Source organism: Motacilla alba, chromosome 5, assembly GCF_015832195.1.
Source record: "Motacilla alba alba isolate MOTALB_02 chromosome 5, Motacilla_alba_V1.0_pri, whole genome shotgun sequence".
NCBI lineage: Eukaryota > Metazoa > Chordata > Aves > Passeriformes > Motacillidae > Motacilla > Motacilla alba.
Genome location: NC_052020.1, coordinates 59,692,691 through 59,719,809, shown reverse-complemented (window position 1 = coordinate 59,719,809; position 27,119 = coordinate 59,692,691). Strand labels below are relative to the sequence as shown.

Below are 27,119 nucleotides of genomic sequence, written 5' to 3'. Positions count from 1 at the left end.
GGATCCAGGGTGGATCCAGTGGTGGAAAGGGAGAAGGCAGCAGCACCACAACCCAGCTCGGAGCCCTGAAACACCAACCGTGCACATTTGGAAACGTTTTGCACGTTCTAAATATAAAAGGAGAGTCTCCTTTTTGTGTTGAAACTGTCCTCATTAGGAGGAGCTGATTAAACAACTTATCTGGAGAGCCCAGTCCTGTAAACACAAGGCTGTTTGCTGGAGCAGAGGCTTCCTCCTCTCAGGGGGTTATTTTCCTTTCCTGGGATTGCTCATCCACCAGGGTAAACAGGTCAGGCAGGAGAGCTCTGAGGCCAGATGGAATTTTTCACAGATCCACACCGAAGGAAGGTCCTTTCCACCATCTGAATGCTGGATATTGGCTCACTGCAGTGCTGCTTGTGTCATTTTCCCTTCCCATTCCCCTCCACTCCTCCCTTCCCTTTTTCTTTGTTTTTCCCCCTTCAGAATTATTCCTAAATCCCTAACTCCAGCAGAGGATCCAAACTCCCAATTCTTTCATGGAAGGAGCAGCCCAAATAAACAGAATTTGGGAGAAGAGCCACCCTCTCCCCCCAGGCAGGGAACTCTGGGGTTTCCACAGCTCCAGCCACTGTTCTGGGCTGATGCTGCCACATCTGTTTACACTGAGAACACAACACCACCGCCCGAGTTTTTTTGCTCTTTTACAATATTTTGCTATTTGAACTGAAGTTTAGGCTCTGCAGCTCCCACATGTGCCATCCAGATCATGAATACCTCAGGCAGAGGCAGCTCTGAGGGCAAATATCCAACACTCCTGCTCCAGAGCCTTCCACGTTGCTCCAAAATCTCAGCAATGCCCCTCTGGTGTTTCATTTGGAGATGATTCCCTTTCATCCCAACACCGCCCTCTTGACTTCTGAATTAGTTTCAGATACAAATTTAATCTAAATGTTGGTATTCTCAGGCCTCACCAAGTTTATTTTACGGTGCCTCTCTCCCCCTGCACATAAATATACACATCCATATGTTTTTATACAAACACACACACGTATGGATTTAATTATGGTAAACAAAGGACAGCTGGGTCCTCTGCAAACCAATCTCATGTGCCTGAGAAACACTTGGAACCTGAAATCACAAAGGCACTTACCTCTGAGAAGAACGTGACTGATGTCATTTGTGTGAAACCACAAATATTTATTTTTAATGAAAAAATACTTAAAGTGTGCCACAGTGTCCATATATTCATTTGAATAGTAGTACAAAGATATGTATTTCTGAGAAAAAGTCTTAACACTGTAGAAAATAAATGTGGTTCTTAAATTATGTCAAAAGAAATCAGTAAAAAAGTAATGTTTTATACACTGGAATAAAATGAAACGATTAGAGAGAATAATAAATTATAATTACAGTATTTCAAATATTTGCCTCATGCTTTTTCTTTTTTTTTTTTCCTTTTTTTTTCTGTTCAGCATTAGTTTCTAAATGTGCCACACAGGATAGGACCTCAGAAGCCAGCAGTCAGAATGGGCTTCCAATGTGGGGATAACTGGATGTGGAGCTGAATAAAGTCCTGGAAAAATGACACCACTGCTTGTTATTCACAGGTACATGAAACATCAGCACATGGCAGGTTTAGGTTTGTACTGAACATGTATTTTTTTTCTTTTTGTTAATGGAAATCAATTTAGGTTTGGTTTGTTGGTGTGGTTTTTTTTTGTTTTTTTTTTTTTTTTTAACCCACTATTTTTTTTTTTTTAAAATATTTTAATGAACTAAACAGCAATTATGGTCATTAACAAGGATGTCACCCAAGCACAACTGCTCACGGGATGCTACAATGCTGTCCTGGCTCTTTGTACAGTCCAAGTTGACAGGAACTTGGAATCCTTTCAGGTCTAATTCAGCACTGCAAAACGTTGAAAACTATAAAGTGCTTTGAAATACAAATAACCTTTCCTCTTTAGAAATAGGAAAACCCCCCAAACATGCACTTAAACCTGAAACCTCCATGCCACAGGTCCTGCAGCTCTGCAGTCAAACATCTGCTTTGTGCCGTTGGTTTTTAAAGTTTCCTCTCCTGTCCTCAGTCCAAAATTCAGATAGTGTCCAAATTGGATTTGTCAGTCTCTTCTTGGTCTTGCTTGTACATGAAGGTGAGGAGGAAAAGGGCAATATCCAGAGATGACCAGTAAGCAGTGTGGGATGTGACTGCAGACCAGTATCTGCTCTCCACGAGACCTTCCCTGAGCTCAAAGTCGATCCTGTGCTCCAGTTCCACTGGGAAATGAACAGGAAAAGCAACAAGGGGGATGTCAGAGCTGCAAAAACACCGGAGTGTTTCGGGTTCTGATTCTGGACAAACAACACACGCAGTCTCTCTGTGTTTACATTTCACAGGGCACTCAACTCAATCGAGATTTAATAATACAGAAATACATTTTTAATGCACCTCCTGCATTCAGCACAAACCTACGAGTGGTGCTGTGTTCAGTTAAAAAAAAAAAGCAAGAAAAAGGAAACTAAACCTGCTCTTAGAGGTCTTTTCCAACCTGAAGCATTCTGTGATTCTCAGCTTGGGAAAAGACAGCTTTTTTTTTTTTCAAGCAGCTGTTTTTCTTATAGTAACTCCATAAATATATTTATTTATACTTGTCATGATAACTACAGAGAAATATCCAGCAAATGCTGAGGCCCCACTAGGAAACTTTTGGAAATAAATGGATTTCTTGCATTTTTAGTGTCTATACAAGGAGACTACACCCAACACTACAAGCCCTTCCTGCAAAGTCATCCCTCCACAGCTCTGCCCTTTTAATATCCCGATTATTCCAAGTATATTTCAGCAGTTACCCTTTTATTCCAATGGCTGCTTTGATTAATGCCACACTCAAAGCAATTACCACTGCACTTTAACTGGGCCTACGTTAACCTCTCGCTAAGGCACTTCAGCCGTCAGGAAACCTCCAGGAGGAGCAATAAAATAAAAAAGGCAAAAAAACCTAAAAGCCCGCTGAGCTACAAAAGCCAAAGCCCCAGACTGAGTCAAAAATGCAGCCGTTTATCAAAGGCAGTTTGAAGGAATTTTAATTCTTGGCTGGAGGAGCAGAGCCAGGGAGCATCGCACGAGCGCCGGCAGCCACGGCCCAGATCTCCTCATTTCCCCAGGAGCACTGCCCCACTTTGCAGCAAGGACAGGGAGCCAGAGCCTTGGAACACCAGCAGACACACAGAGTCATTTCCAAGAAGGAGAGTTTATCCAAAAAAACCCCAGTGGCTGTGCAGGAAGGCCACTCGGAGAGGCCGTTACGGGAGCTTGGGCGGGAGCCAAACCCCGGCAGAGCCCTCTGAGAGCAGAGCCTTTGGTGGGGATTGCATCATTCAGCTGCCAGCCTCTGCTCCACGTTCTCCTTCTATGGAGCAGGGATGGCTTTCCAGCAGGGAGGGATGTGGGATCCATGCAGGAAGCTCTCAGTGTGCCAACCCCCCCTGAAATGACCCCCTTGGCAGCTCTGTGATGTTCCCTGTCCTGCTTCTCTACTTCCCTCACGTCTAACCCCAAGTTTCCTGCCCTCAAACACTGACTCAGACAGGTTATCTGTTGCAATTAGTATGAACAGACAGCAATCCATCATGTGAACGCTGTCACAGGACGCTTGTGACTCCCTCAATTGCAAAAAAACCTCCGTGTCCTGCAGCAGTGCCAAGGGGGAGCTCAGAAATAAATCCAAGGATGAATTTCCTGAGAGGAAGTAACCTATGCTTTTCAAAAAACCCAGCTGCTAAAATTGCACTTTCTGTTCTGAGCAGTTCAGATCAGGACAAGGGCAGCTTCTGGTTCCAGTCATACGTGTCCTAAAATCCAGATTGCTTCAGAATGGGAAATATATGGGGGAATTGGGAGTTTAGGTGGAAAAAAAAAGGGTTTAAACTGTGAGAGGGCAGGGTTAAATTAGATACTGGGGAGAAATTCCTGGCTGTGAGGGTGGGAGGCCCTGGCACAGGGTGCCCAGAGCAGCTGTGGCTGCCCCTGGATCCCTGGCAGTGTCCCAGGCCAGGTTGGACAGGGCTTGGAGCAGCCTGGGATGGTGGAAGGTGTCCCTGCCATGGCAGAGGTGAGATGGGATGGGCTTTAAGGTCTCTTCCAATCCAACCCAGGAATAGATTCACAAAATCCCAGAATGGTTTGGGGGTTGGAAGGAGCCTTAAAAATCATCTCATTCCCCCCCTGCCATGGCCAGGGACACCTTCCACTACCCCAGGCTGCTCCAAGCCCTGTCCAAGCTGGCCTTGATATTCAACATCATTGCTTTATGGCAAACCCACAACAGCAAAGCCTGTCATGAGCAGTTTTGGCATTTCCAGCCCCCCACCCCACTCCTGTTTCCCTGGACCCACAGGGCGGGCATCACTCACCTGTGGGTTCGAGGAATCCCGAGCTGCTGTGTGGCAGAGGTGGGCTCCCAGCGGCGGTGGCCTTCTTCTCATCCCCCTCAGGTCCATCTTTTCCCGTCTCCATGGTCTGGGGGGTGGCACTGGACCGGCCAAACCTGGAGAAGAGCATCCCACCGAGGCCCTTCCCGATGCTCGCAGCTCCTGCATGCAGCACAGAGGGGAAAAAGCAACCCAGGATGCATCAACCAAACTGCAAATTAAAGCCACTGCCAATTAAAGCCACTGCAGCACCAGTTAATTAGAGCTGAGGGATGGGAAACACTCCTGGTGCTTTCCTAGGGTGGGAACATCTGACTGGAGTGGGCTCTGTTTATCCCCAAACTCAGCTCGTGTACATCAAAAGCTGCAATTTGGAAGCTGTATTTAGAGGGGGGAAAAAGATGAATGAAATCCATCTGCAGAGAGAAATCTGGTAATTTAAAGGATGTGTTGTGATTCCTCTTCTATAAATTCTAAGAGAAAAATGCTTTCTAACAATGTTGGTGCCTTCTGCACTTAAAAATCCCAATAGCACGTTTAAGACATTTCTCTTATTATTATATTCTTATTATTTCTCTTATTATTCTCTTAGGTCCACTGCCCTAACAGACCTTTAAAAATGTTACATCATCCTTTGAAAGGACTACTTGGGTTGCTCAGGAAGAGGGATATAAAAGTTCAGAGTAGTTTTGTCCTGTTTTATCCCGACTCTGCTGCCACCTCATGGACAAGACATTGAAGTTACTATAGAAACCCCCCCCAAAAAGCCACTCTGCTCTGAAATACCACATATTTCTACTTGAGGAAAAACTGCTTTTACATTCTTATTTGATTGGGAAGACTCCTGGCACTAGGATTCTCCCAAACCCCACACAGAGAGCTAAAGAAAAGCCTTGAGTCAACAAGAACTGCAAGTGCACGATCAAGTATAAGCTCCAGTGAAGGGAATTTAAGCTCACTTAAACCAGGGCTTATTTTGACTCAGAAAACCAGAAAGGAACAGACTTTATATTAAAGCAGCCTGAATTTCCTATTGTAGAATCATGAGTTAAAGGTAACTGTAATGGGTTACGTGGTGTGATTTTTCTGCTGTTTGCCAATACCTGAAAATGGAATCAGAACACAAGCTTTAATTTATTTTTTTTCCCATGAAGCAGAGTGGAAATTGTTAAATCAGTGGGATGTTACTTCAATAAGGCAGACAAAAATAAGGCAGCAATAGCATGAACTACATCATCTCTCCCAAGCTTTGACTCCAATGGATGTAAACTGGTTTTATTTCAAAGTAAATGTCAGCTGGCATTAAACCAAGCCAGACACCTACAAAACTCACTGAACCCATCCTCTGCCAGCAGGGATTCTGGGGGTTGGAGCAGAAGATCTCCAGAGGTCGCTTCCAACCTCAGCCATTCTCTGATTCTGTGCAAGGGACAGGGACAGAATCATGGAATGGTTTGGGTTGGAAGGGCTCTTAAAGCTCATCCAGTTTCAATTCCCTGCCATGGGCAGGGACACCTTCCACTATCCCAGGCTGCTCCAAGCCCTGTCCAACCTGGCCTTGGACACTTCCAGGGATCCAGGGGCAGCCCCAGCTGCTTTGGAAAAACTCAGAGCCTCCCCATCCTCACAGAGAAGTCCTTCCCAACATCCCACCCCTATGGCAGTGGGAAGCCATTCCCTGTGTCCTGTCCCTCCATCCCTTGTCCCCAGTCCCTCTCCAGCTCTCCTGGAGCCCCTTGAGGCACTGGAAGGAGCTCCAAGGTCTCCCTGGACCCTTCTCTTCTCCAGGTGAACATTCCCAGCTCCCATCCCATCCCATCTCCAGAGCTGAGTTTCCTTAGGACTGCACCCCAACCTCAGGGAGCAATGAAGCTCCCCAAGGACCTCCCATCCCAGCCCAGGGACAGAGGGGACATGACCTGCTGGAGCTCTGGATGCTGAGCATTTCCAGGCTTTCTGTGCTGCCAGGTTCTGACCCCCAAGAGAACACTGCAGTGACCTGAGGCCATGGAGAAGCTTCCAGAATGGAATGACAAAACTGGGATTGGGGGTGTGGAGTTTGAATAGAAGTGTGTGATATCACAGGGTGGGAAACTCAAGAGTTTGGGGTTTAGAATAGTAATAGATATAAAGCAAGAAGGAGATTTTAGGGTGGAGGTTGGTCCTCCCTCTTCACTTTCTTCTCCTTGGTTTTGTGTAACTGGACAAAAAAGTTCACATTGCAGCCACGGGTGGTTGGTTATTGCGTTAGAAGTAAAAATAATTCAGGTGTCATTTCTTAATTGGATAGTTAAACCTTAAAAGACCTTGTACAGAAAGACAATTAGCCATTTTGCAGCTTGTCAGCAGGATGCTGCAGAACTCAGGAGTTGTAACATAGATAAGAAATAATAAACACCCAAGCCTGAAATACCATCCCAAGCCCCTTCAATCCCAACCTCAACAGAGGCAGAAAAAGAAGCTGAGAACCAGCAACCACCCAAAATGCTGCCTCTCCCCTCCTAACCCAGGGGACGTTACCCAAAATGCTGGCTTTGCCAATGTTGGTGATGGACTCCCCGTAGTGGCGCCGCACCATCACCGGGGACGTGGTGGGGCTGGGCGCCGCCGAGGCGCTCTCGCCCTCCGGGGCTGAGGTAGCTTCTTTGCTGGGGTTGAGGAAACTTGGCTTCATGTGCTCGTAAGGGAGGGGGTTGGCTGTGTTGTACCAGTGGATCTGCACGGGTGAGATGTTGCTGTAGTGTTTCAGGATTAAGGGTTCTAGTCTGTAGGCCTGGAAAGGGAATTCGGAGTAAAGATCAATGCTGGGAGGCCAGACTGGGGAAAACAAAAAATCACTTTCCCTTCCCATCCAGAGCTCTCTGCAACCTCAAATCCAGAATTTCTCTCCTAAGCAAAGCCTAGGAGGTGACACAGTGGTGGTGTTATGGTGTGATTCACTTTTAGTTTCACAGCCTGGAAGATTTATCAGCTGCACAGTTGCTTGTGAGCTCACTTTTGCACATCTCTGCAGCACCTGTGCTACAGACTGTACTACAGATTGTACTACTTGTACTGCATGTTGTTACCAGCACACAGGTTGCTAACAGATGGTTTCACTGAGAGAACAAACTTCATGTAAAGTTAAGCTGATTCTAACACAATAAACAGGAACTGGCTATGTAAACATTTTGTTTGATGGCTCTTTGTTGATCCCTGTGCAAACGATGAGTTATGTTTATTTAAAAAATATTTTCCTATTGATTATTTATTTATCTTTGTCCACTTAGATGTAGAAAAGCATCCTGCATTTCTTTATTTTAAAAGCGAGTAAAGTTACTCTTTGCAGAGTGGAACCAATTGTCCCTGATAATCCAGGAAAATTCTGGAGCAGCTGGAGCTGAACGTGGCCATGTTTGGACTGAAGTATCAATATACTTCAATGCAGCTACTTTAAATAGGAAAGTATCCCCAAATTGCTGTTGTAGATGAAATTCCAAATCCAATTTGCATCAGAGAAGTTACCAAGGGGATGCAGATCAAAGGTCCAGTAACTGATTTGGTAACAGCCAACATTGGCTGCTGTGAAATAAGGAAAAGGCAAAGCTACACCAATAATCCTCTCCCAAATACTATCAAAAAACTTTTACTTGTGGGATCCTTTGGGAAATAAAAAAAAAAATCAGTCTTTGCTTTTCTATGTTATCTTGTAAATTGCTTGTGAAGCCTTTTTTAACAGCAAAAATATCTTTGGAGAGATGATATTTTAATGGAAGCCAGGAAGTTAAACACAAGATCCTTGTCTGAAAAAGGATTCTTTATTTTTTATTTTTTTTTAAAAGAAGAATCAGAATAATCCCAAATATTTTGCTTATTGCTATGAAAAGAGAAGCAAAATATATGTATTTTACAGCAATTATTTGTAGGGAATGTAATTCTACAGATCCAAACCCCAAGCCATCGTATAATAACCATGAACAAATAATCCTCTGCTGGAACACACTTGTGTTGACTCACACACTTTGAAGATCCCACATTATCCCAGAGCTTAAAACCAGGCAAGGCAGAAGCTCGAGACTGCAGTGCAAGACTCACCACTGGATCTGTTGGATGGAAAATGTTCAGCAGGCGGTTACAAATGGTCCTGGGCAGGATGTGGTCCTGGCTGCCGCTGGTGCCGGGACGGATCCCGCGCAAGGCCAGGAACACGGCCAGGGGGGATCCCATACAGAAGAAATTCTCAACCTGGGGAGAGATTTCATCCGTGTTAATAAGGATGGAAATGATGTTTCCCAACACTGGATTTGATTTCTCTCTCCATTTCTTGGTTTCAACGGAGGGACTCCAAGTCTTGGTTGGTCCAAGCAGGGAAGAACATCGTAACATCAATAAATGAGGCTTGCACTGCCCTTGGCTGCATGTTGGGGTGCTAAAACCAAAAATCAAGCTGGATGTTTGAACTCAGAGAGGTTCACCAGCACTGGAAAGGATGGAGCAAAAAGAGTTTGGGAGACACTAAAGAAAAAAAAAAAAAGAAAGCCTGGATGTGGCCTGGGTGCCAGGGTTGAGTTGCGCTGTTGGGGCTGGGTTGGACTCGATGGTCTTGAAGGTCTCTCCCAACCCAGAGATTCTGGGAATTGTGTTAAATGAGTGATTTCTCCCGGAGCTTCCCAAACCTGCCAGACCTCCTCATTCTTATCCTAACCAAGTCATCCATGATTTTCTTGCTACACACAGCTGGTGCTAAGTGAGCAGAACAGGGCTTGTCCCCAGTGCCACCATGTCCCAGGAGCAGGCCCAGCCCACTGGGACACTCTGATGTCACCCAAAGCTGCTGTGACCTCACTCTCAAGTCCTGCCTCCAACACCAACTGAGTAAATCTGAGCTGCCACATCTGAGAAGTCACTGAACCTGCTTTTTGGGGTCATTAAAACCCACCTGAGGTCAAGATTCAACTCTGACCCCCCCCACTACCAACCCTCAGGCATGGCCTCCTAAAACCATCAAATGGAAAACTCAGAAGTAAAAGACATTTCCCTGAGTCAAAATTACTTTTCAACCTTTATTTTCTTACTTGAAGAATTAATTTTACCATCATCAGACGCTCAGCCTGCAAGCGAAATTGCTGAATTCTTGCTAAATGCACGTGGAGGATCCTTGGAAGACCATGTGCCTTCCCTGCATGTCAGCACATGGAATGAGGCCATAGGAATAATGGTCCCTTTCATCTCTTGGATGCCAGTGCTGCACAAAACATTCCTCCTCCTCTGTCTTGGCACTGGTACCACCCCTCTTCCTTCCAAAAGAAGTCCCAACTTGATGGAAAAAGTAAAAGCTAGACCTTCAGCATGGTTATTCCATGTACCATAGCACTGCTCTGTCATTAAAACTGTCACTTGGTGCAAAGCTCCTTTCCTTTTTCCTTTTCTTTCCCCTTTTCTTTCTCCTTTCCTTTCCTTTCCTTTCCTTTCCTTTCCTTTCCTTTCCTTTCCTTTCCTTTCCTTTCCTTTCCTTTCCTTTCCTTTCCTTTCCTTTCCTTTCCTTTCCTTTCCTTTCCTTTCCTTTCCCCAAGTTTCACACAGATCTTGTGTTTTGGCAGCTTGGACAAAAAGCTTTTTCATCTTCAAACATAACAGAAAGAGACATTCCCAGTGCAATCCTTTAAATTGAATAAGTAACCTCTAACCCTGTCCATCTGATATTCCTGTGTCAAGCATCTGAAGGGCACAATTATGGTTTTTCTGCTTTAGGGAGGAATCAGACCGTGCCTGCCAGCTTGCACTCAGCAGAGGACACTCTAAAGAGACTGGGAAAACCCTCAAAAGGTAACTGGTTTCAGTGGTTACAAGGTCTGTGGCTTTTGTCCCACTGCTGTCCCATCATTGCTATTGATCAACAGTGCTGGAGTCCCCATCCCTGCAGGGATTTAATGTGGATGTGGCACCTGGGGACATGGTTTAGTGATGGACAGGTCTTTTCCAACCTTAATTCTACGATTCTTAACCCCAAATCCTTTAATCTGCAGCCATTAGACTGTCAGTGCTGTTGCAAGGTGGCTGAAGATCAGGCTGCTGTTTTATAAAACCTACTGGGAACAGAAGATCAAAATGTTTCTAGAAAATATTTATTAATTTTGGTTGTTTCTCCTGCAGTCAGGAGTGGGGCATTCTCCTGTAAATGTTCACAGCACAGGAGATGTGTTTATGAAATGACCTTTGAGAGAACTCCTCTCCTGGTTATGATTCATAAACAGAAGACTTAATGAATTTATTTGTATTTTAAGCAGAAGCTGAGCCAAGCAGTCATCCATTCAAGTAAGCACTGCAGTATTTTCATAATTAAGTGAAGGCAAAAAAAAGCTGAATGAGTCAACAGAAGTGAGGCAGCAGAGCCCTGTTGTGCTGGGCACAAAGAACACGAGGTACAGGCTGGACCTTCCTCCAGAGGAGTTTCTGCAGCCTTGGCTGAGTGGGAAGTGCTGAGGAACCCTGAAGTCTTTGGGGCCAGGACATTGCAAGGCCAGATTTAAATGGATTTCCATGTCAGCCCTAAGGAGCAACTGAGGCACATCCTGCTCTCCTCTTCCTACCATGACTGAAATCCACCCTACAATAAAGAATTCCCTGTTTTCATACACCAGAGGCATGAAAGGGGTGGTGCCACACCATTCCCCATGTTCCCATGATCTTCAGCCCCTCACCCTTTAAATCCAGCTCCTCTTCCAAGGCTGGTGGGGAGAAAGCTGTGATTCTAAATCTTAAATTTACAACAGGGTGTTGGCTCTGCTTTTAACTGCTCCTGTTGGTCCAGCAGGTAATTCCATTATCCCACCTGAGGAGAAGCAGAGGAAGAGACAAAGATCCCTCCCCCTCAAGTTCCCACTCTGCTGGCTTGTCCAATATTTTATTAGAGTACAGCACACCCCGTATCTTCATGTTTTGTAGGGTTTATCCTCCCTGTGGAGTCAATAATTTCATTATCTCTAATATTAAGCATGAACCAAGCAAACTGCTGTATTTCTTCTTGCATTTATCTTGCTCAACATCAAGCACAACTCTCCTTCATGTGGAACCAGTGACTCTGTCCCATCCTGGGAACCCTAATTTTTTTTTTCAGTCCATAGAAGAGCTGACATGAAGAGCCAAGGGATGGGTGGTTGGTTTCTGAACAAGGCTGGTCTCCTTCAACAAACCAGTCACCCTCAGTGAGCTGGACTGGTCTGATGAAGAGCAATCCTATTCCAGCCACTCTGCTGAAATCCTCCCTCGCCATCATTTCTATGGAAAGCTTCTCTCTCTGGAGCTCTGCCTCAAGCCATGGGAGTCACCAGTGAGAGGCTTCACAGAAACAAAACATCTCCCTGTCAGTAAGGGCAAGGAAAAGGATGAACTGCAGTGGAAATGCTGCCTGAAGATTACAGATCTATCTCATCCATTTAGGTAGATAAAGTTCTCTTTATCTAAAGTTTCTTCCCCCTTTTTTCCCCTTCTCCATCTAAAAAGCAACACTCCAAAAACCCTTCAGTTTAAAACCAAGTGAGTGAAGAATAATCCTTCCCAGAGCTGGGGGAGGACCAGCCTGACTCCAGCTTCCTTGATGGGAGAGATAATAGCCTGACACATGCTTTCAAGCAGTGATGAAAAGGAGAAGGCTGTGACAACATGAATTATAGCTGGTTTCCTCTTTTTTTTATGGCTCAACATTGACCTTGGCATCCAGGAGCCCTTCTGAACTCATAAGGAAAGAAAAATGGCAAGTTAAGAAACAATAATCCATTTTATTCTCATCTATCATGTCACATTTTTATGGTTTAATACTTCAGGATGCAGTTGAGCAACTAGAAAGTGTTGCACATCCCACCCAGGAGCTGGAAAGTGCCTTTTCCCAAAGATAAGGAATTCTAGCCATTTGTGCAGCTGATTAGCAAGCAATCTGCTCCATGAGATTGAAAGTGTGCTAACTGTCAGAGCAGAGTAATTTGGAAGGAAAATCCACTCCTGGAGGAAATTCAATCAGATTTGCTCAGAGATGTGACATGTTAGAAGGAGTCCCCAAGGAAGATGGATTATTCAATGAAGTAGAAGTGAAACTGTTTAAAATATGTGATTGATGTAATCTGCCAAATGGTTTTTACCTTCCCACACAATTGTGTGTGTGTATAATAACTAGGTTTATGTAGTAAAGCTATTTGGAGTCAATATATTTACATTTGTGTTTACATATAATTTCATATGAACACATATAACAGAATCCCAGAATGGTTTGGGTTGGAAGGGACCTCTTAAAGCTCAGCTCATTCCAACCCCCTGCCATGGGCAGGGACACCTCCCACTACTAGACCAGGTTGCTCAAAATTTATTACAAATACAGAATTGCAATAAACGACAATAATCTATGAATACAACAACATTTCTACATATATGTACACACACTTCACCCAACATCCAAATTATTCTGCCAAAATCATGTCTAGGGACATGAGAAAAAAATAAAAGTAAGCAGAATGACCCACACTGCAGGTGCATTTTTACAGCAAGCAGAAAAATTCAGTAGAAACCCTCTTAACATACATACCTTAAATTTTAAGACAGGTGGTTTTGATATGGTGGATGCCTTTAACTCATGTAACCTCTCTTCTATCTCTCTCAACCTAGAAAATAGAGATCTTTCTGAGATCCAATAAAAAATGCAGCTTTAACCTCTCTGATCCAAACAGGCATTCCTGTGGGGTCCAACAGTTTTGTCTGCTGGGAAGAGAGAGGGATGGTGTCAGTATTTCCTGGAGCAGCTCAAGTGATTAAGAATCAATGTCTGTCAAATCCTGTTTCTCTGGCCACAGAAGGAATCAATCAACACATGACAATTCCCCTGTTCACCACCCCAAGCATCTGCTCACCCTCCTTCCTCAGGAGTAGCTGACTCACCTCCTGTTTCCTTGGTGATTCTGCAGCCAAATCACCTGCTTTATTTTGTTCTAAACCCCCCAAACAACAACAAAGCCACAGGAAATGGTCTGGGCATTATCGAGTTCTGTATGGAGGTGAAATTTCTGGAGGATGGTGTCCCACCCTTTCAACTCCCATGAAAAAAACGTTGTTCACCTGCTTTTCTAGTTGGCCCGAATTAAAAAAAAGCAGCTACAATGTAAAGCACACATATGGATGAGTAAAACTGTTCCCAGTCCCAGTGAATTCCAGAGATTAGAGGATGTCAGCTATTTTCCATCATTTCACACTGAAATGCTCACTGAAGGGACAGCCACTCGCTCTGTGCAGAAGTGCCAGTGTCAAATGACACTTGGATTTCTGTGGAAGCACTTCAGGGGATGCCTAAGGAGCTGGAGCACGAGTGTGAAAGTGGCCATTTCTCCCTGATTATATGTTTGTGACATGCCTGAAGGGTTCTCTTATCACTGCAACACTTCATTAGGTTTCTAAACTTCCCTTTTCTCAGAAATCCTGCACTGAGTCCAGCCCTGCAGCTGACAGAGACATCCTGCACCCATCCCTAGTGAGACACATCCTGACTGCCACCACAGCAGAGCTGCTGCTAAATTCATGCTTCCCAAGTACCACCAATACTCAGACTGGTTTCAGGCAGGAACCAAAAGCCTGTGAGTCATGATTTGTCATCTCCCACTTCAACGACTGAAGAGTCTAATTTTAGATTCTCTAATGGGTGTCTCACAGCACCACAGTATCCCCAGCCCTGGAAATGTCCAAGGCCAGGTTGGATGAGACCTGGGAGCAACCTGAGATGGTGGAAGGTGTCCCTGCTCGTGGCAGGGGTGGGACTGGATGATCTTGAAGGTCCCTTCCAACCCAAACCGTTCCATGAGCCTGTGTGGATTCAGAGCTCCCAGTGCTGTGTTTAGCATTATCACCCAGCCTCAGCAGAAGAACACCAAAGATAACAGCCCTGGAGGGTTCTGGAAAACCCCAGAGGGTGTTCTCCAGGGCTGTGGTTATCTCCCCTGACCCCTGGGAGTGGGGGCATTACCGTTGTTTGGTTAGGTAAAGTTCCTCCAGCAAACGCCGCTCCTCGTAGCTCATCCAACTCTCCTCCAGCTCCTCCTCCTCCTTCTGCAGCAGCTGCTCATAGAGCCTGACTGGATTCCAGCCAGTCATGATATCATAGGTGATGACACAGCCCAGGGAGTGGGACACGATGGAGACCTTCCCTCCCTTCTCCTCGAACTCGGGGTTCCGGGAGCAGAAGAGGGAGTAGAGCCGGTTCAGCTCCTGCTGCAGCCCCTTCACCAGCTGTGGCAAGAGGGTGAGGACAGAGGGTTAATATCCACATCTTGTTGCTCCAGTTGATGTTCAGGAATGTTCCCATCCCACCTGACCCACTCCTGTTCAACCAGGCTGGGAAGATGAGCTCAATCCCATGGCCTGGCTGATGGTCGCTGGCTCCAGAGGCTCATCCCTCCCTCCAGAGCCACCAGCAGCCACCACACAGGCCAAGTGGTGACCCTAAAACTGCTGCACTGCACTGCCCAAGGCACCGCATTGAAACAAACACTTCAATGAATTAAACACTTCAACACTTCAAACACTTCAAGCTGTGCTTGAAGTACAGTACAGAAGGCTCTGAGGTGAGCAACACCTGGTTTTCACTGGCACGCCAGTGATTGCTGGCACAGTGGTATTTCCCCTCTTGCTGGATTCTATTCCATTTTCTGCAGCACTGAGCAGAAAAGCTTTCCTCTTGTAGCAAGAAGTTCAGCTCCTTTTTTAATTTAAGGAGGATGGAAGGAGCCTGAGCCACACATGACCTGCAATCAACTTGATGCCTTGTGCAGGCTGCCCTGGAGCAGAGCTGGGTGGAGTTACAGAACAAAGCAGGGATTTATTCAAAGCATCTCCTCCATGGATCCACCTTGGGCAGCACAAGAGCCCAGCCAGGGCTGCACCCAAGAGGAACCCAAATGGTCCCAAAATGCACGAGCGCTCCCGGGGTCTCTGCCTTGGCTCAGCTCTGCTCCATTTGCACCTTGCAGTTCATTGTCCCGTTCCAGCTTTAGCCCAGGCACTCCCACCCTGCTTGTTTGTCTCTCTGCAGCCCACGCTGTTTGTGCTCCTGGGCTGAGCTTTGGATCATTTGTCCTTGGTGCCCAGCTGGAGCAGGAATTGTTTTGTGTCCCTGCTCTGTGCAGAGCTCACCATCCCCTGATGTGAACCCAGCCCCACACACTAAAGCAGCATAGAACCTGAAAATACAAAAGCTCAAACCTGAGGCACCAAACTCACATCTCTGCCATAACCTTGGCATCACCCTACTAAACAGCTCATATCCCCTTCTCCCTTCATCCCTGTGAAGAACACGGGACGGGGAAGAGAGAAATCCACTCAAATGGATGTGCTCAGACTGCAGTGAGAGCCTGGATGGGTTCTGGGAAAATATCCTCCAATTGCTTTTGAGCTCAGTAAAACAGGCTTGAACCCATCAAGCCTTTCATTCTCCCCACTGGCTGGCTGAAAGGAGAGGCAGCTTCCTGTCCTCCTTCCCTTCCTACACCTGCACCTGCTGGAAATTATTCCCAAGGAATCAGACTGAAACGATGCTGCTAAAAAATAAAAAGCCTCATCTCAGGTAAGAGGATGATACAAGAGGAAAAAAAGGCAAGAAAGAGACAAACAGAGGCAGAATTTGAACATTTCATTTAAACAATGCTTAAAAAACCAGTTTTCTGGTTAGAGGTTTCCTGGAGGGATTTTTGGGGGAAAGCAGGAGTGCAACATGGTTCTTAAACATCACAGACTAATCCTGTAGTACTATAGCAATAAACAAACAAACAAACAAATAAATATTGGTCCTATGTTCATGGAGTCTCTGAGAAGCTTATCTGCTCCAGACCCTGTAGGATAAAAAGGTACAGCTTCCCAGAAAGTATTTTAAAGAGGAACACTGTAAACCATGAGATTTGGGAGCTGGCCAATACAAAAAAAAAAACCAAAAACCCAAACAACCAGACAAAAAAAAAAACCACCCCCAAAAACAAACAAACAAACAAACAAATCCAAAAAACCAAAACCAAAAGAAAAAAACCCCAGCTTTGCATGTGAAACTCGGCATGGAAACTGAGCAATGCTTCCAGTCTGTGGCAGGGAGGAGGACAAACAAGAGAGTGCAAATCATTCCCTTGTTAGCAAGAGGAAATTAAAGCTATGGAACATATAATTTCAGCATGATTTTTCAAGAGCCTGAGTCATTACTGAATATAAATATGAATGGCACCAGAAGTGCCAGTGTTTGATACACATTTTACTGAGTGAGAATGCACACAACAAACCCTCTGCCTGAAGCACTGTGAGATGATTAACAGAGCCCTGCAGCAGCTTGCAGAAAGGAGTAGCAGAACACCCATTTTCAAGTATTTTTTGACTGTGATGCTGCCTCTTCTTCCATTTGGGTCTACACAGAGTCTGGGCACCAACTTCCACACATGAACAGGCAGAGGTTTCAGCAAGAGCTGGAGATGAACATGTCAGTCAGGATGAGCTGTGGCTGGCTCTTATTCTCTCCATTTAAAAAGATTTTGATTAAAAGCCAGAACGAAATAGCAAAAATCAGTTGAAATCAAAGTGTTTGGGGATTCCTGCCAGGAATAGTTAAATAATCTTCTGGCATCGTGGCACTTCCATAATAAAGATCTGATCTTGCAATCTGAGGGCATAAAAGTGAATATTTCTTGGAAAACCCTGGTTGGAAATTGAGTCCAGCCCTGTTTTTAATCCTCCTCCTCCTTAAAAACTCAGCACAAACATGGACATAACTAAGACATGGATTTCCAAATAGGTTCACACTTGCAATATTGCAGACCAGACCACTGCACTGCATTCAACCAAATCATCTGATGGAGATCATTCCTAAACTCCAGATGCCTCAGGTAATTGTGGAGTGGAAGATCTGCTCTGGGAAAGGCTCCAGATTTCCAGGCACTGGGAATGGTCTGGTTTGCTGCTCTGCCAAAACCAGGAGCCCTCCACCTGCAGTGAGCACTTAAGCAGGTTGGTGTCCTGCCAACAGTCCCGTGCCAGTCCTAAAATTAGAAACTGAACCTTTGTGGTGAAGAGCAAGAGAAAACAAAAAAAAAAGGAGAAAAAGAAAAGGAACTGAAAAGAAAATGAATATTCATTTAAACTCCCAGCTTAAAAGCTGCTTGGTTAAGCAGTATATGAATGTGAGGGAGTATTTATTGGGGAATGATGTTTAAGGTCCCTTCCAATCCAAGCCAGTATATTATTTAATCCTGATTTGCTTTCTTAGTCTTAAAAAGCATAAAATATTCCGACTTGTGAAAGAAAAGTCTGAAGAGGGTTTTAGTCCAGTAAATGCAACATGAACTGCTTTCAAATCTTTGGTAGTTACAGCTTGATATGTCCTAAAAATCCATGTAAAAATATTTCTAAAACCACTTTACATAGCCTAAAATCTGTGAATTTTTTCGTTGGATTTAAACATGAAAAATATGACTGCCTATCAAATTTTCTCTCCTAAATGGCATCACTGTAATAAATTTTTTAGGAGCTGATTTTTTTATGCACAGCTTGTTTTTCTACTGCCTCTAAAGTGTCTTAATTAAAGGTTCACTGTTAAAAAAAAAAAAAAAAAACCAAAAAAAAAAAAAAAAAACAACAAAAACAAACAAACAAAAAAAAAACAACCCAAAATAACTGCCTCCTCAGCCTCCCAAGCCCAGGACATCCAAGTGGCTGCTCCACGTCTGCACCTCATGGTTGGGTTATAGGTAATGGGTGCCTCATCCTGAGCTTGCTGACAGCTTCTCCTGCTCTGCTGCAGCTCCATCCAAGGAATTCCTGCTGAAATCAGCCTTTTTCCCACTGCTTTCCCTGCCAGCCCCAAACCTCAGCACCTGCTGCTCCATGGGATCTATTGTGCTTGGGAAGCACCTGCTGGTTCCACAGGAATCACTCAAAAAAAATCCCAGGAATGGTGGGAACAGTGGAATGCAGCATGACCAGACTCCTCTCTCTCTCTGCATCTCCCCTCATCCATCCTCCCTCCCAGTTCCCAGCTCATTTTGGGGACAGTGGGAGCTGTTTTTCCATCCCAGGTCTCCACAGGGCTTTCCTTACAAAAAGCCTGGAGATTCCTTGAGTTTGGGTTTGGTCCCACTGGGATCACCAGAAACTGATGCCTTGTGCAGGCTGCCCTAGAACAGAGGCTGGGTGGAGTTACAGAATAAAGCAGGGATTTATTCAAAGCATCTCCTCCATGGATCCACCTTGGGCAGCACAAGAGCCCAGCCAGGGCTGCCCCCAAGAGGAACCCAAATGGTCCCAAAATGCACGAGCGCTGCCGGGGTCTCTGCCTTGGCTCAGCTCTGCTCCATTTGCACCTTGCAGTTCATTGTCCCGTTCCAGCTTTAGCCCAGGCACTCCCACCCTGCTTGTTTGTCTCTCTGCAGCCCACGCTGTTTGTGCTCCTGGGCTGAGCTTTGGATCATTTGTCCTTGGTGCCCAGCTGGAGCAGGAATTGTTTTGTCTCCCTGCTCTGTGCAGAGCTCTCACCATGCCCTGATATGAAGCTCAGACCCACACACTAAAGCAGCACAGAACCTGAAAAATAGAAAAGCTAAACCTGAGGCATCAGCCCAACCCATTTCACCACCTTCTAAGGCTTCTCCCACAGACTAAACAAGCCCAAATACCTCCCAGAAGAATCAATGAGGCAGCATCTGAGGCAGCAGATGTTTTTGCCTGTCAGCTGCTCTGCTCCATCACCCCCAGCTCCTCCAGGTACTGCAGCACCCCCAGGTACTGCAGCACCTGTACCTGTCTGCTTCTGAGCAGATCAAACACTGTAACAAAGGGAACAATTCCTGGTTCTTCCAGAAAAGCTGCATCAAATCCCATCCTCCGAGCTGGCCCTCATTCAGCATCAGCCTGAGGACACTGAAATATTTCAAAGAAAGGGTCTGAAGTGAAAGGACATGGGGGAATGGCTTCCCATTGATAGAGGGGAATATAGATGGGATATTGGGAAGGAATTCCTGGCTGGGAGCGTGGGGAGGCCCTGGCACAGGGTGCCCAGAGCAGCTGTGGCTGCCCCTGGATCCCTGGCAGTGTCCAAGGCCAGGCTGCAGCAGCCTGGGACAGTGGAAGGTGTGCCTGCCCATGGTTTGGGGTTTGGAATGAGATGGGTTTTAGGATTCCTTCCAACCCAAACCATTCTGAGATTATCTCTCTTTATCAGCTGAAGTTTTGCCAATAAATCCTCCTTGCAGGAAACTCAAGCCTGCAGGATCAAGTTGCTCAGAAGGCAGCAGCTCATATTCACATTAACTGAGGTTAGAAGCTCTTTGCCCTTCAGAAACCAAATTAAAGGCAGAGTAAGGAATGCACATCCATGGGGAGCTGGCTTGAGGGCCTGCAATTCCAGGGGAAAGACAAAAACTGACCAAGGAGCAGGAGACTGGACTTGATGAGGCCAAAAATGCCCTTAGCTTTCCCAGTTCTGTGCCTGCCTGGCACATGTTTTCCAAGAAATCAAAAAATAACAGCCTATCCCATCCATGCAGGAATCCTGGTGGCACAGACTGGGTTTTGTACAGATGGAGAGTCTGAGTCAGGTGACACGTCCCTGTCACCTCAGGCTGAAGAACACTGATAAAAAGGGCAGCAGAATCATGTCTTTTATCACCTTCTGGGTGTTGGGCAAGCCTGAACTGCTGGATGATGATGGGAACAGGAAACTGTGGCAGGGGTGAGACATCCAGAGCTGCTGCCCTTTTGTGCAGAGCATTAACAGCATCCTGTGCCAGGCTGGAAAAATCCAAACCTCTGAATTCCAGCACCAACATCCCAAACAGCTGTTCAACCTTTAAATTCCAGCACCAACATCCCAAACAGCTCTTCAACCCTTAAATTCCAGCACCAACATCCCAAACAGCTGTTCAACCTTTAAATTCCAGCACCAACATCCCAAACAGCTGCTCAACCTCTGAATTCCAGCACCAACATCCCAAACAGCTGCTCAACCTCTGAATTCCAGCACCAACATCCCAAACAGCTGCTCAACCTCTGAATTCCAGCACCAGCATCCCAAACAGCTGCTCAACCTCTGAATTCCAGCACCAGCATCCCAAACAGCTGTTCACCCTCCTCTGAGGAAAAGCAGCCTTGAAGACACCAGCATAAATAAGCATGGATAGCATGTTCTTGGCAAAGCAAAAGGAAATTGGGATGGGTGTGTGGACAAACACCCCTGGATCCACACCAAGGAGAACCAGAACTCCATCCTTTGCTCTATTTTATGGGCAGATTGTTGGGATTGAAGGGGGGTTTCAATGCACACCAAAATCACCAGTGTAGAAACGGACATTTTCCTCTCAATATCCAAGAAATGAGTTTTTTTTTCCAAGAAAACAAGGAGCAGGAAGGAAACCCCTGCTGGCACATGAGCACAGCAGTAACACAGAGCTTGAGGGCTGCTCCTTTCTCTGTGCTGTCTCCACAGGATCCTCACCCACTAAACAATCTTCCCACATGAACAGTTTGAAGAAAAATGAAAACAGGGGACAGGTACCTACGGAAAGGGAGTGCAGCACACCTGACCCGTGCTCCCTCTCCAGCCTGAAGAGCAGGACTGCTTCTGCAGGCTTTGTGGGGAAGGAATGTGAAGGAGATCTGAGGAACAGTGAGTTCTGCAAGCAGCTCTTCCCAAATGTCAAGAGAACTTCAGGAGAAAGTGCAAACTGGTTTGAAATTCAGCCAGCAGGCAACAGGAGCGGGAGCCAGCTGGAGGGGGAAGAGGGTCCCTGGAAGCCAAGGGAGGAGCTGCCAAGCCAAGGGGGGATTGGGAAGGGTTGGGAAAGCAAAGATGAGGAATTGTTGCTCCACGTGGCCCAGGAGAAGGTGCCAGCAGAGCTGGTGAGGCTGCTGACCCCCAAGGAGACAACAGTTGTCACATTCCCTGATGGAATCACTGATGGATGCCAGAGCAGTGTCACAACAACAGATGAGAGGCCAGAATGAGCTGTGGCTGTGGGAACAGATGGGAAGGGCTCTGTCTCAGGAATGGCACAGAAAAAGGATCTGAGGATCTGCCTGAGCCTCTCTCCCAGGACCCCTCTTGCTGCTGAAAAGCTGAGTCTAACCCATTTCTAACAAGTCCTTGTGCTCAACTTTAGGTTCAGGCACAGCCACTAACCAGTGACTTTATAAAGCTGACAATACATTCAAGGGCAATCAAAATAATTAAACCAGCCATTAATTAACCCAGCCAAGCAGCTCCTTCACTATTAGGTTCAACAGGATATGCAAAACCAGGCCTGAAATAGCCTCAGCTTAAAATTTCCTGCTTCCCCATCTTGTTTTCAAACACACCTGAACCAGCTGCCTTTTATTGCTGAAAGGAGTGCACAAGAGAATGGCATTTCCATTGCAAAACAACCCAAAGGGATGAAAGCTCTGGTAAAAGTTAATACTTGTCACAAATTTCAAGAGGTTAGACATTAATTCTCCTTTTAAATACATGTATAAGGGCAAACCATGAAGCCAGTCCAAGGTCAGGACTCTGAGCAAGCTGTTCTAGTGGAAGATGTCTAGTTGGAATGAGATTATCCCAAATTTCCCTTCCAACATAAACTATTCCATGATTCTAAGGTGCACAGTGAAGTTTCTCCACTTTTATAGTGCAATATTTGCACTAAATCCTTGGAAATCTTGGGATAATGGATGTAAATGATATTTATCCTGCACTAAAGGCATTTTCTGCCGAGCCATCTATCAACAATTCACAGAATTACAATTAGCCAGCAAGTAAGTACAGGGAAGATCAGTAAAAAAAAAAAAAGGCACTGAAGAGAATAATGAAGGTGAGAACTCTGAATTTACTATGCAACAATTAGTCTTTCTAATCTCTGCTGCAACCATTTATTATTAAAGAAATATGCAGCTACAGTGACACAGATGTGAAACCAAGTCCCCCACTGAGCACACCAAAACCCGAGATTATGTTACCACAGATGGACCAGCAAGGTCAGGGGCAGAATGAGAAATGAAATTTTCATTTAGAAACAGGCCTGTGTGCATCAGAATATCAATTTATTGCTTTTCCTTACATCTGGGTAACGTTTAAAGAGGGATTTGGTACAAAGGAGGACGCAGCAGAATTCCCTCCCACAAAACCAGCCCAGCTGAATCTGACTGGGATGTTCAGGGGGCTGTGCTGAATTATTCATGCCTGCCTGCTATCACATCACATGCCAGGACTCAGAGGCACCTCTGGGATATTCTCCTGCCACACTGGAGCAGAAACAATGCCTGAAATTCAGAGAGGGGGTCACCCACCAGGCTCTGGGGGGCTCAGATGGGCAAATGCAGCGCCCTGGGACAGCTCTGTGCTCTCCTGGGACACCAAGTGACAGTGACACCTTCCCCTGGGAGGAGAGAGGGGCTGCCACTTGCAAACCCCTTCACAAGCTGCTTCAAGAGCGCTCAGGAGCTTTAAAGAAGAAGTTGTGATAGTTCTAAGTGGGGAAAAAAATCCTTGAAAGGGGAAAGGGAATTCCCATCCCAGCTCTGTGCCCTGGGTGCTCACAGCCCAAAATGCCAGCGGGGTCCTGGGCTGGCACTGAGGGGAGCAGGGAGAGGATTCTGTCCCTGCCCTGGGCACAGGGGTGACCTGGTCACTGGAGGTCACCTGGAATGCTCTGCCAGCTCTGGGGCTCCCAGCAGCAGGAGAAGCTGCTGGAGAGAGTCCACAGGAGCCACAGAGCTGCTCCAAGGGCTGGAGCCAGGCTGGGATGGGAGCTGGGGGTGCTCAGCTGGAGAGGAGAAGGCTCCAGGCAGAGCTCAGAGCCCCTTGCAGGGCTCCAGAGAGCTGGAGAGGGACTGGGGACAATGCCTGGAGGGACAGGACACAGGGAATGGCTCCCAGTGCCAGAGGGCAGGGATGGATGGGAGATTGGGAATTGTGCCCTGGGAGGATGGGCAGGCCCTGGCACAGAGTGCCCAGAGCAGCTGTGGCTGCCCCTGGATCCCTGGAAGTGCCCAAGGTCAGGCTGGACAGGGCTTGGAGCAGCCTGGGATGGTGGAAGGTGTCCCTGCCATGGCAGGGGTGGAGTGAGATGTTTTTTCAGATCCCTTCCAACCCAAACCAGGCTGGGATGCTCAGAGCCACCAACTGAATGGCAGCTTCACTCTTCTCCACATCCCTCAGGTTTTTTCCCAGAGGCAAAGAAAGTTTAATAAAATAAGCTCCTTTTGAGATCCTTTGAGGATTCCTGGGTGGAAAGCACTGGAAGTGCCCAGAGTACACCAAGAATTGTGTTGGGGTGATAAAGCAGTGAGCAGGGACATGAATTCTGAGCAACGTGTGAATCCTCAAAGCCAGGGCTCATTTCTGAGCTGGAAGGAGCAAAGTGCCACAAGAAAAACACACTGAAGGTGGGAAAACCATGCAGAGGAATGCTCCATCTGACACTGTTGTGTTCAACTCTGCAAAGCTAGGTCACGGAAAATAAAATGGGATAAGGAAGAGGAACTTGAGTGCATTGTTGCAAACATTTCAAGGAAATTAATTTGATTTGATGAATAAAACCAACTCGGTATTTTGTAATCAGATCTAGGCACACGCCTTCTGTGGCAGTTCTCACACCCAGGGGATGGTGATAAACCTGTAAAACTGCAATTCTACTCAGCAATGAATTAAATTTTCATGCACTGCTGGCCAGCACACCTGAACTTTACTCACTAATCCATTTCCCATAAGATGCCCACAGACATGCCAAGCCTCTAATGCAGTTAAAAAATATCTGTTTTCAAGCCTGCCAGAGAAACTTCCATGGCTTGCCACAAAAATTTGTGTTGGCTTCAGGTACACAACAGGCAGGGAAACCTGAGAGACAGTGGAGAGCCCTGATCAATGAATTCTGCATTACTGAGCAGGAAGGGAGGTACAGATTTTGGTTTGAAAATTGTGTTGCCAGTCTAAAGGACTTTAACACACCTAATTTGACATCAAATACCCAGGTAAGACTTAAAAGTCTCACCTTACCCCAGTCTAACCATGCTCAGGGCACCAAGGCTGCAAAAGGATTAACAGTACTCCATACATAGCACAGCAAACACAGAAAAAAAGCTACAATTCCTACAGAAATTAATCCTAAAACAGCCCCACAGGGCTTTTTAAAGTGTGAAACACAAGGGGTGCTACTGGGGTGAAGCACTGTCCATGCTTTATAGGCTGCTTCATTTATTCAGGTTATTATCATTTATTCAAGGCTTATCATTATTCACAGGCCACCTTAATTGATGATGATATTCCTGGCTTTTCTCCTCTGGTTAAAGGGGTCACTCAAGAGCTACACAGATGGGTCAAGGTGGGATGGGAGCACCCAGGATATGAACAGCCCCCTAATGAAGTGAGTAACTGGGGATCATTTTGGTGTCCTGCACACAAATGCATTCACACTGGGCACGTTTGCTTGTGCTGCCATCCCATCTGTCCCCAGAAACAGCAGAAATGAAGTGACAAAGACCCATGGATTTTGTCAGAGACAAAGAACCTCAGCTCTGTGGACATCTAGATATGCAGGAACTAAGGAGAACTACATTAAAGCCCTTCCCATTTCTCAGCTGTTGATACAGAACCATTTTAGACATTTCTGCTGTGAATAAATGACATGGACTGTACTTTTTGCTGTCTTCTCCTCTGTTCTTCAGGAGAAGTGAGACAGGTCAGGATAAATCACTACCAACACCTGGGACAGGAATTGCTTCGGCTGCTCCACGTGCCGGGCATTCCTGCACTATCCAAAAATCCTGTATGGATAACTCTGCCAAAACCCTGCTCTGAGAAGGCAGGAAAGGGTATGAAAGTCAATGATTTGGAAAAAAACCAAAAAACCCAAAACATTTTCTACAATTAACTCTTTTCCTTTTTTTTTTTTTTTTTTTTTTTTTTTTCCTTATGACACCCCTACAAAGGTTTTCCTTAGAGGGGATCTTCCCTGACTTCCCCAAATCCAGATTTTTTCATCCTCCCTGCCCTGCTCTAGTGAATTTACATAAAAAGCAGTTTTCCTCACTCACCTCATCCCTGTAGAGAGGGCTGGTGTAGTACATGATGTCCATGGCACTGCTGTTGAGCATGTCCCGTAAACCCCGCACTTTATCCGGAGTTATGGAGTCCACAGTGTCTGGGGAAAACAAAAAAAGGGAATTCAATTACACCCAGGAGAATGATAAAACAGAATCATGAGATGGTTTGGGTTGGAAGGGACCTTAAAGATCATTCATGGGCAGGAACACCTTCCTCTATCCCAGGGTGCTCCAAGCCCCAACGTCCAACCTGGCCCTGGGCACTGCCAGGGATGGGAACGTTCAAAGTTGTGCAAACAAAACCAGAGAAAAAGCACAAGCAGAGAGATGAGATGAGACAGAATCTCTCACAGATGAGGTTTCTGGGGAGAATGCTGCAGCCTGCAGCTGCTGGAACAGCAAAATAACAGAGTCCTGTACCTCCATCAAGGGTCAGCTTTGATCTCCACTCCACTGGAAGGAATTCCACGTGTGTTGCAAGGTTGGAAAAATACTTCTCTTCCACTTTTCTTGCTGTATCTCGCATCCTACAACAAAGAAATGAATGTTTTCCTGTACAGACTACTCTTGCAATTCCCTCAATTTCATGTTTTTTTTTATGAAATGCTTAAACTCTCACATCATGGAAAAAATTCTGCGCATTGCGTGCTCAAAAGAGTCTGAATGTATCACAGTATGGGCTTACCATAATCCACCTAAATTCAATTCAAATTAAATCCGTTAATTCTGGTGGGTTTGGGGATGGCAAAGGTAAGGATTAGAAAATCAGAAAATAATTAGAAAATCAGAAAATAGAAAATGAAGAATTTCACCTCTGCTTTGAAATCTGGAATCCACTGAAATCAAGCATCTGATCAGTACAGAAGGAAAACAATTCAGTGCTTTTAAACACAAAGAAAACTCTTAAAAATATGGCTTGAAAGAGCAGAATTTATTTTGATTTTACATACTGAATTGGAAGGCTTGAGAGCTCCAAGGGCGAGAAACAGGATCACTTGGGAGTGTTTTAACTTGCAGGAGCAGATGGAGAGGCTTTTAAAAGACTTTTCATTTTTACAGCATATCTGAATGTGAACATTGCTGCACCTCTCTCAAGGGATGAGAAAAACTTAAAATACCTCAACCCCAAAGTATCTCTGCCCCTCTCTGTTGTTTGGAGGGAAATGGGAATGATGGTAAGTTATGTTATTTAAAAAATATTACTTTATTTGTGTTGTGTGAAAAACACATCATTGAAAAAGGAAAAGCAGCAAGAGATCAGACAAAATATTAAATATCCAGGCATTCTGTAAATAATGAGAGCCTTTACCTTTGAACAGCTCATCTTTAAAACAATACCCCTAAGGTTAACATGACCCACAAACACAACTGCAAAAATAGGAAAGATTTCCCAATAACAGATTTCCCCAAGCAGCTGTGATTTGTAAAAATTAAGAACCACAAAAGAACTATTTTCTTGTAGAGAAAGCTCCATGACATTAACAAGAGGGACTTCTCTCCCTAAGTAAACTAAAGAAAGACTATTTTAGAGGTCGTAAACTGAGTGGAATTTTAAGTTTTATTTCTTTACATCATCATTAAAAAAGGTTGTAGGATGAGAAGTATCCTAAAGGTTTTGTTCTAATTCTTATGACTCTTTCTTTTAATTA

The 27,119-nt window shown here is 45.4% G+C and overlaps 1 protein-coding gene across 1 annotated transcript in view; it reads right to left on the bottom strand.

Moving 5' to 3' along the window:
- Window positions 1-1,158: 1,158 nt before the first annotated feature.
- The window catches only part of DDHD1 (DDHD domain containing 1), a 64,977-nt gene continuing 39,016 nt past the window's right edge, over window positions 1,159-27,119 (bottom strand). Inside the window, 8 exon segments of the mRNA XM_038138074.1 lie at window positions 1,159-2,262; window positions 4,399-4,578; window positions 6,937-7,189; window positions 8,491-8,640; window positions 12,971-13,046; window positions 14,396-14,658; window positions 25,462-25,568; window positions 25,891-25,997. Coding sequence (XP_037994002.1) covers window positions 2,081-2,262; window positions 4,399-4,578; window positions 6,937-7,189; window positions 8,491-8,640; window positions 12,971-13,046; window positions 14,396-14,658; window positions 25,462-25,568; window positions 25,891-25,997 — 1,318 coding nt within the window. The 3' untranslated portion in view covers window positions 1,159-2,080.